This window comes from Setaria italica, chromosome V, assembly GCF_000263155.2.
Source record: "Setaria italica strain Yugu1 chromosome V, Setaria_italica_v2.0, whole genome shotgun sequence".
NCBI classification, from domain to species: domain Eukaryota; kingdom Viridiplantae; phylum Streptophyta; class Magnoliopsida; order Poales; family Poaceae; genus Setaria; species Setaria italica.
The window spans coordinates 22,015,769-22,024,837 of record NC_028454.1 but is presented as its reverse complement, the minus strand read 5'-3'; the positions used below and the strand labels follow the sequence as shown (position 1 = coordinate 22,024,837).

The window sequence follows — 9,069 nt, the reverse complement described above, 5'->3', positions numbered from 1 at the left end:
TAATGTGCTTATCACCTACGAAGCATGCGCATAGGGTCCATATGTGCGTGTAGTTGTATACATTCAAATACTACACTTTACCGTACCATAGTTGTCCAGACTAAAAACAGATCTGATTGGTAGGAATTTGATTGTTTGAATGCATAATAATATTTATGAATCAAAACGATCCATAATGATAACTGTGACGTGCTTATCACATATGACACCTACGAAGCATGCGCACAGGATCACAAAGGATCACAATGGTAACTGTGATGTACTTATCACCTACTAAACATGCACACAGGATCCGTATGTGCGTGTAGTTGTATACGTTCAAATAGTACACTGTACCATAATTTGATTGTTTGAGTGCATAATAATATCTATGAACCTAAAAATGTCAAAATGATCCACAATTTGGAATGGAGGGAGTATATGCGATATATGATCAACTGTAATAAACCTGTCACATTCCTTTCAAACTTAAAATCAGTAAAAAAAATCGGCAATTAGCAGATTGGCATCTTTTGCAGACAAGGATTGACTCCTTCCTAACAACAGTTTGGAAAACACGCATAATAGAAGTTGTATAACGTCATAATATTTCGGTTCTCTCACCAAAATCTGTGTTTAACAGCCACCACTTCGTCAGTATGGGAGAATGGCAATGCAACCATGTTAACCAACCATTACACCCGCAGCTAGATTGGAGGTCATCTCGGCCAGAATTTCAATCTCAATGGAACTTTGCTGGCTTCAAGTGTTTGATTACGGGACCAAAAGCTGGTGCATGAGTCGATTGATCATCTCATAGCTGGTAAAAGTAATGACAGCATTTGGGGTGGTTCTCAGCAAGTTGGTAGCACAGCCTCGGTAGAAGCCAGGGAAACCCTCCTTCTTGTACACTTGCTTGATACAGTCAGTTACACCACTATACCGCATGGCACCATGATCATTACGGCCTTGTTCTTGCAATTTGGATCGTACAACCTGTCAACATAAGTCAATATCTAAATTTTAAAACAGGGAGGGAGGGGGAGAGAGAGAGAGAGAGAGAGAGAGAGAGAGAGAGACGCTTTAAGTGCCTATTACACATCACCAAGAGAGTCAACGGACACGAACAGTTTGTTACTTTACTTTCAGCCCCTCTATTAGCTAAGGCCAAAGTTGTCATATCATAGTGATCAATTAAAAGAAATGAATGACAATCACATGCTAAACTACCTGGCCAAAATTATAAGATGCAATGTGAGCAGCTTGAGAAGAGTAGTCAGCTATTCCAACTATTCCAAAGGGTGGATGAGAAAAATCTATGTTCATGGAAAGATACTAGGAAATGCACAGTATCAATAAACATACCTCGTGTGGGTATGTAATTATTGAGGCTGCTACTTTGGATCCTGATGAACACATAGCTACTTGTGTAGGGCTGAGTTTATCAACTGTAGTATTGTCTGGAAAAAAAAAAGGTGTGCACAGTCAATCTTTTACATGTTGATGATGGATGATCAATCTTCATTCACATTTTCTGTAGCAGATATTGTTACCTCTTTTAGCAAAGTATAGTTTCACCTTTTCATAGACTGGGAGCTGGATGGCTACATGAGCAACCCCAACTAGAGAAGGCAGGAGACCACTAGGATCACAGAGAAAAGAATCAAGGGCACATTAGGTCAACAGATAGTTAAATGAAAACTATGAAATAGAATGAAACAGCACAATGTGCATTGCAGTTAGATGCACAATCTACCTGTACAATCCACGGATTCCTTCTTCTTTTGCAATCCGCTGCAAAGCAGATAAGATGCTTTGGTAAGGCACTACTCCAGGTCTCATCCCTTGTGTCTTCAATGGAAAACATGGAATACAGCAACGGTTAGATATCATCCAAAGTGACATAGAGATGCAAGTGTGAAAGATAACAGTCCCTCAAATAAGTAATTGCTACTAACTCAAGACCAAGAGCAGACTATAAAGGCTCAATTATTTACTGCAAACCGTACTTTGAATCATTGCTAAAAGGCATTCAAGCAGTTCTCCTGAACTTCATTTAGACTATTGATGGAAGTAAACTGTTTATAAGTGTGATGTGATCTTCTGGTTGTCTAAACACCTAGCAAACGTTTTCAGCCAGTCACTAACCATAACATATGTTTTGTTCATGTCATGAAAAATCCTTCACTCAAACAAATTGACAATCATATTAACCAAAGCAAACCATTGGTTCGATCAGGAAAACTCCAATTCAAGCCAGCTTCAGTATGGCAGTTTGATCTCGCTAAAAGATCTCAACTTTTCCAAAAAAAATAATAATTATAAAAAGAGGCATGATGCTGTTCCAATCCCATGCACTACGCAGGATTCAAACTTCCAATTTGTCGGCTTTGCCTCCATGTAGACTCAGAAACTCCAAAGCTGAGGTTCAATTGTGTAAATACAGATTCTAAGTTATATATGCAAAGGTAAAACTGGCACATGTACATCAATGTGAGTTAAACACTACTCAAAGATAAGAAAACAGTAGCATTTTAGACTGCATTTGAACAGACAAACCAGTGAGCTGCTGAACTGATTGGTTTACTCACCAGGCTGTCTTGGTGAGTGACAACATGAATAGGAATGCAATCATATAGATGGGGTGATGCATTTTTATGTATAATATGCTGCGTTCAGTGTTAAAACATTCAGTGACTCATTAGTTCATTCTTTATAAAGGTATAAAAAGATTTACTCCTACTTCCAAAGTTTATGACGTAAACTAGACTTCTTACTACATGTTACTGTGCATTTAGTCTTACCTTTCTGATATCTCAAAAGAAAAATATTTAAGATGGCCTTAATATTAAAATAACAATATGACCCAGTCGGCGATCAAAGAATGAATAAAACAAGAATTTCAGTTCTGCTATGACTCATTGATAGGTTCAGCCTTTTGTTTTGTTGACTAAAAAACAAGGTACATTGCCTCAACATGCATATTGACATATTGTTAGGTTGCCTCATGCATGGTAATCACATGTGTCGCCCTTCCACCAATCTCAGACTCCTGATCCTAGGCGCCAAACATGCTTTAAATAAGATGCTTCAAGTGAAATAATTTGGAATGGATGCCACATAAACTGCATATTTAGCTAACAATGCTCTGATTCTTTGCAAAGTACAAATTCTACAGTTAGTTGTGCAAACGCGTCTGGCATGCAGATTCAAAGGGCGTACCGAGTCCTGAAAGCTTCCACACAAGGTGGGGTCTGGGTAAGGGAATTCCTAGATAGCCTTACCCTTGCAAAATTCCAGTAAATTTTGCAAAGAGACTGGTTCGAACCCAGAACCTCTAGCCACTAGGCCACAAGTGGAGAGTCTCTACCACTGCGTCAGGTCCGCACTTCAGCATGCACATTCAAAGTCAAAAATCATATCGATTGCAGTTTATGATATGGTCCAAACATGTGAGGATCCATTAGAGATGCATGCAAAAAAGACGGCACACCTAGGAGGGCTCACGTATGGTGCTAGTAGTCAGAAAACAGAAAGTGCTAAGTTTTAGAGTTAATTATGGTTAAGAATATCTAGTATTATTTTCTTATATGCCAAGTCACAGTCTCCATCTGCATCATGAGCTGGCTTGCCCATTATATATTATATGCCACCAGAAAGTTGTGCAATCCCTGAAATACCACCAAATCAAACTCCAAATGGTGTGCTTCCACACCAACCCTCATGCTCAATTGCCAAGCACCCGACTCTTCCAACCCGAGGTTTTATCCTACTACCCTTCGTTGCATCCTATTGTGATATTGTGCATCATCAAAGCAGGATTGTTTTTTAAAGCAATGGCAAGTAAGAAAGCGTCTATTGTTCAGTGGTATTCAGAGATCCAATCCAAGAGCTTTCAAAATTTCCAGTGGCATCTAAAAAGCCATATAGGGCTTGTTTGGATAGAAGAGGATTGGAGTGAAACGAAGGGGGTTGAGTCTAGAATGAACTAATTTCCCCTCCAATCCCTCCCATTCCACTTCAATCCACTACTATCCAAACAAGCCCTAAAGGACTTATTAGGGGATTCAGGGGGCAAGTAAAAATAAAGAGGTGTTCATTCCATGCCTCTCACGTTTACTCCCTCCGTTCCATGAAAAGTGCAATCCTAGCATTTGAAAAAAATACCATAAAAGAGTGCAATCCTAGGAATTAGATCTAACTACCTGCCTAATTAAGTGGTCAGATTTGATTCGCATGCCAAAACTTACTGCATGTGGCCAATAAATGAGGGTATGGGAGTCTTTTCACACCACCACTAATCTGTCTAAAAAAAATTAGAATTGCACTTATCATGGGACAGAGGGAGTATGCTCCATCCCTCCCTCCACTAGGTTGTTTAGCTTCATCATCACAACTAGAGCATCAGATCAGGATACCAATGACTGCCAATTCCTCATAATCACAATCTGTGTTCTAGAACTAAAGCATATAACAAGTTATAATTTTAGCTACTACTGCCTCCAGTCAAAAGTGGGTTGCCTGCAATCAACCATTTCAAACTTCGATTAAGTATTACTTTTTACATATTGGGGTTGAATATTTGAAAAATGATATGGGTGATTTGTCTCAAAAAGTAGTTTCATAATAGTATAGTTTAGCTATAGTTTATAAATATATTTTAACAAAAATAGTAGTCAAAGCTGTGTATCGGGGACCTTGTCAATGTTCAAAACAACACTTATTTATGACTACAGCCTCTGGAGGAGGGAGTGTTTAAAGATGCTACTAAAGATGCGATCTTTCCAGAGTTGTTTAATATCATAAAAAGCACAAGAACCAATCTACTTGCATAGAAATATACAAAAACGCAAAAGTTAAAACGCGAGCAGTTCAAATGATAGAAACTAGCAATTCTTATGATTCTATTGAAACAAAGGTCATCAGAGGACTTAGGGCGACACTCCTTAGTCATCTGGTGTTAACTTTTAAAGTTCTTTATTACAAGCAGTAGACTTAGTTAACTGGCATAGTAGTGCAGGAGACAAATGCCTAAGGGTGCAGCTCATACAGCAAGCCCCCAATAAAAAAACAATATCTTTCAGTTCCTAGAAGAGAATTTATATCCAGCACGGTAACAACCAAGACGCAATAAATCCTGCCACATCTCCAACACACTGGCAGAAAAGTCACTCTCCAGCAACTGAGGACAATGGTTTACTGACATCTTTTGACACCTTGTGTATGACTTAACCCAACATGTACATGTAATTTGTAGAGAACATATGAAGTGAAAAAAAAGAACGAATACCAAAAGAACATGCAAGGTTTAATTAAGCGCATTGAAGCTGAGACATTACTGTTATTTGAGGAACAAAATATAGGCAACATTAGAGCTATTAATTGTTTCAAGGAGGCAAAACACCAAAAGATTAGGTGGCATTTGATGAAGTCAGATAGAACAATGAGATTGTTCTGTGATACTAAGGTGTGGATGTAGGGAAAACGCTACACAAGCTTTATATTCATGTTAAGCCATGACAATTACTCACTGTCACTGAACCATGACCCATGTTTTTTCTCGAATGCGCCAACCATGACCTATGTTACCCAGGCAGGTATACAATTGGAATGGTGTCCTCTTTGCCAAACGATTATGCACCTCAACCAACAGAAATGTGCGAGCAATATTTATGATTACAAACCAAGTTGTGCTATCACCCCTGCAAAGTTGCAGGAGATAGCTCAGTACTTTTGCAGAAAGGTTTAAATTGGCAAAGATCGCCAAATGATGACATGTTGACAGGGTGAGGCACATGTCACTGACACATGGGATGGTATTTTCCAATTTGGAAATCATTTCAGGGCACTAACAATACTGTGTAGAAAATAACTGTATGTCGAAATCATATGTAAAACCATAAAACCTCAAGAAGTGACATGCCTTTCCTTCGAAGATAAATACCAGACATAGAAACATAGACAAACACAAACTTTACAATATAGCGTACTTGTAGCCTAGTCTTCACAACCCATAGTGGATTTGTTGCAGTAGCTGTTGCAATTCCAGCACATGAAGCAGCAAGAACATTCGCTTGGACAGATAGCTCACTGTTATTACCATCTGCATAATGAAAAAGTATTGTTAGTAGTTGACAAAGAGTTTGTGCATAGATTCTATCTGCATTACAAACAATTTACAATGAGAACAGCAGATTTAGCTTGAGTTGCAGTATAATAAAGTTAATCACACATACACAACATGAACAGGCAACTGTAGCTGCAGAAATAAGTTAGAACTTTCAAAAAGCAAGTAGCATTGGCATGGTATCCAGAAAAATTGACTACAATAAGCAGGCAGCAGACAAAGCTATAAAAACTTTCTCGTATTGAACAGATTAGTGTTATGAGTAATAATATATGCGGTTTACGCAATAGAGTACCATATTAATGTATGGTTTTACACAACAGAGTGCCATAATAATATATATGGTTTACTCTAATACATACAAGGATTATGCAACAGAGTATCATATACATTTGAAATGCTCGATTAACTGAAATGAAATTAAGAGATGGATAAAAAGACAAAAAATCCCATTCAAGCACATTTGCCACCACAAGAATTGTTTGACATCTCTGGCTCTTCAACATTTCACATATAAACGCAAATTGATGGATGTAACACACTACTTAAGGACAGTTGTATTTAACCTTCCGAGTGAAGAAGTCCCTTAACATGATTGTAAACCGAAAAGGTTACCTGCATGCAGAAAAAGGCAGGTTTACTTGTTTTGCTACATAGTACATACCATATATAAAATTGAGAATTAACAAGGAAAGTTCAAATAATTGAAGCGCGTAGACCAAAGATCAACTACCAGTTCTGATGCACACAATCATAGTTTTAGTTGATATGGAGCACTAGGTGGCCCAACCCCTAAACTAGGAAACAGAGAAAAAGTTCTAAAACAAGAAGCGAAAAGACCATCACATTCCAAACTAGTGTTTCTTCTACCTGATTATGGAAACAAGGAAATGTTTTCAACGAACATTCATACTCAAGATATTCAAACTCTATCAGATATCATTGGCAGACTCATCCAAGATGGGAATCGCTAACTTCTACTATCAAAAAAGTATATACACAACATGTTCCTCCCCTCACCCACCTCCCACGGAAAACCTTAAAACCTCACCAAAACAGCCTTGTGTTTCCTTAAAAAAATAGCTCACCACTAAATGGACCACTTGCCTAACCAAACTGCCAATACTATCCTTTTCATGACAAAATTAGATCGTATCTCCACATCATATATCACTTATATCATTTATTACAGTACATTGAATATTAAGTAACAAGAGAGGCCCCCCGCTAGCAAGCAAAAAATGCAATAAGATCTCTAATCATGCGTCCCAAAATTGGGTGCATTTGAGTTTAGCCTTTACTCAAAATATATAATAAATCCAGTGCGATCACATCAGATCAGGACAAGGCCAAGTATCTGAGCTACAGTTATAGCTCATTGGTTGTTCAACCAAACCACACATGGGCAACCAAACATGAAAGAAGTACTGAGCTAAAACTCTATTGCATCAAAGCAAAACAGTTCTGCCAGCAGTGCTTATAAAAGATGTATGATGAACAATTCCTTACAGCCCAAGTCGGAAACAGTGCTACAATTGTTGGTGAAAGACCACGATACAATCCAGGCAAGCCTTCATTTTTCAATATCTGCTGAAAACCAGAAATAATCACCCTACCTAATAAAGATAGAAACAGAAATCAGAAAATAAGACAAACATAAAAAGGCGGATAATAAGTAGACAATTTTACCACAAAACAAATGAAGTTTGTTTGGTATTGGTAGTATTTAAAAGTTAGAATACATGCTAATGAAACTAGTTATTCCTGAGTATCCAATTCTTATCTATCGTGGTTCCTATGTTCATGATCAATACAGCAAGATACATGAATATCGCACCACATCCATTATCTAAAATAAATATGGCACCACGTCTCTCAAGATAGCATAACCATACATTATGAAGATTTTATCTTCAAAACTTAGTGCATATCTCCGCATGTCATATCCTCCTCTTCAAAGACAGACTTTGCATAATTGGAAGGAAAACTTGGCAAGAAGGAAAAAATATTTCATCATGGTCTCCAAATTAAGCATTAGAATATTCAAAAGAGCACTCAAGTCTTAGGAGCTTAATGAATGGTAATATTAGTATAACATGCCCTCATATTGAGAATAATTAGGTTCAACACCAATGTTCTATCCAACCAATTGAGAATATCATACCAACTCCAAGAGACAATGCAGCAGCAGTTACATTCCACAAAAAATGGATAGGATTTTTCTACTTAAACCTTCTTCAATATTTGTAGTATGATTTAGGCCATGACCAAAGGTGAAAACACCAACATTATATCAAATCATTTCTTGGCAATTTAGGCCAGGAAGAATCTGTATCCATTCTATAACTGTAAAGAGTCTACATCGCTTCAATTGCAATCCCGAAACCATCCAGCTCCCATATCTCTGATGAACCCGGCAGCAAATAAGCACGAAATGGAGTACATAGCAGACAAAAGTAGCAGGCAAGCAAGCATGCGCTGAGGTAACTTACCAGGCGGCGCAGCACCTGAGGAGAAGTTGGAAGGGAGACCGTACACCTGCAGCCGCGTCTTGATCACGTCCAGCGGGCAAAGTACCGTCGCCGAGATCACCCCTGCACCAGCACCCACCACGCCAGAAATGGAAGGAATCAGGGCCCACAAGCACCATCACAACCACACCCGCAAGCCGGAGCCTGAGGGGAGTTGGGAGCAGAATTACCTGCCGAGCCGCCGGCGACGGCGTTGCAGGCCGCCTCCCGGAGCTTCTCCCGCGCGCCGCCGCGGCCGCCTTCCGACATCGCCGGCAGAGGCGCCTCGGGAACCGAAAGCTAGAAACCAACGAAACCGTCTCTCGGAGTCCACCTTGCAACGGCCGCTAGAAGAGGCGGAATCCCGATGTCGAACTCCGGCCGTGTCGTGAGCAGCCGGATCGGGGTGCGTAACGGCGGCGCGAGGGGAGCGCGCCGAGGATGCTTCACTCG

General features: G+C 39.3%; 1 protein-coding gene across 1 annotated transcript; it reads right to left on the bottom strand.

Annotated features, from left to right (window-relative positions):
• Positions 1-308: 308 nt before the first annotated feature.
• On the bottom strand, positions 309-9,051 carry LOC101760568 (nicotinamide adenine dinucleotide transporter 2, mitochondrial). Its single transcript, XM_004968769.3, has 9 exons — positions 8,808-9,051; positions 8,599-8,700; positions 7,616-7,722; positions 6,673-6,721; positions 5,970-6,082; positions 1,736-1,830; positions 1,533-1,621; positions 1,345-1,439; positions 309-975 (listed from the first exon to the last, which is right to left on the bottom strand). The coding sequence occupies exons 1-9, from the start codon at positions 8,884-8,886 to the stop codon at positions 754-756; spliced, it is 951 nt and encodes a 316-aa protein (XP_004968826.1). The 5' UTR covers positions 8,887-9,051; the 3' UTR covers positions 309-753.
• Between the last annotated feature and the right edge of the window lie 18 nt (positions 9,052-9,069).

Excerpts from the sequence above, each read along its gene's own strand:
- LOC101760568 (XM_004968769.3), bottom strand. The coding sequence starts at position 8,886 with ATGTCGGAAGGCGGCCGCGGCGGCGCGCGGGAGAAGCTCCGGGAGGCG. Across the intron at positions 8,701-8,807 it reads CGTCGCCGGCGGCTCGGCAG|GGGTGATCTCGGCGACGGTA; the intron begins GTAATTCTGCTC and ends GTGCTGGTGCAG. Across the intron at positions 1,622-1,735 it reads GGAATCCGTGGATTGTACAG|TGGTCTCCTGCCTTCTCTAG; the intron begins GTAGATTGTGCA and ends CTGTGATCCTAG.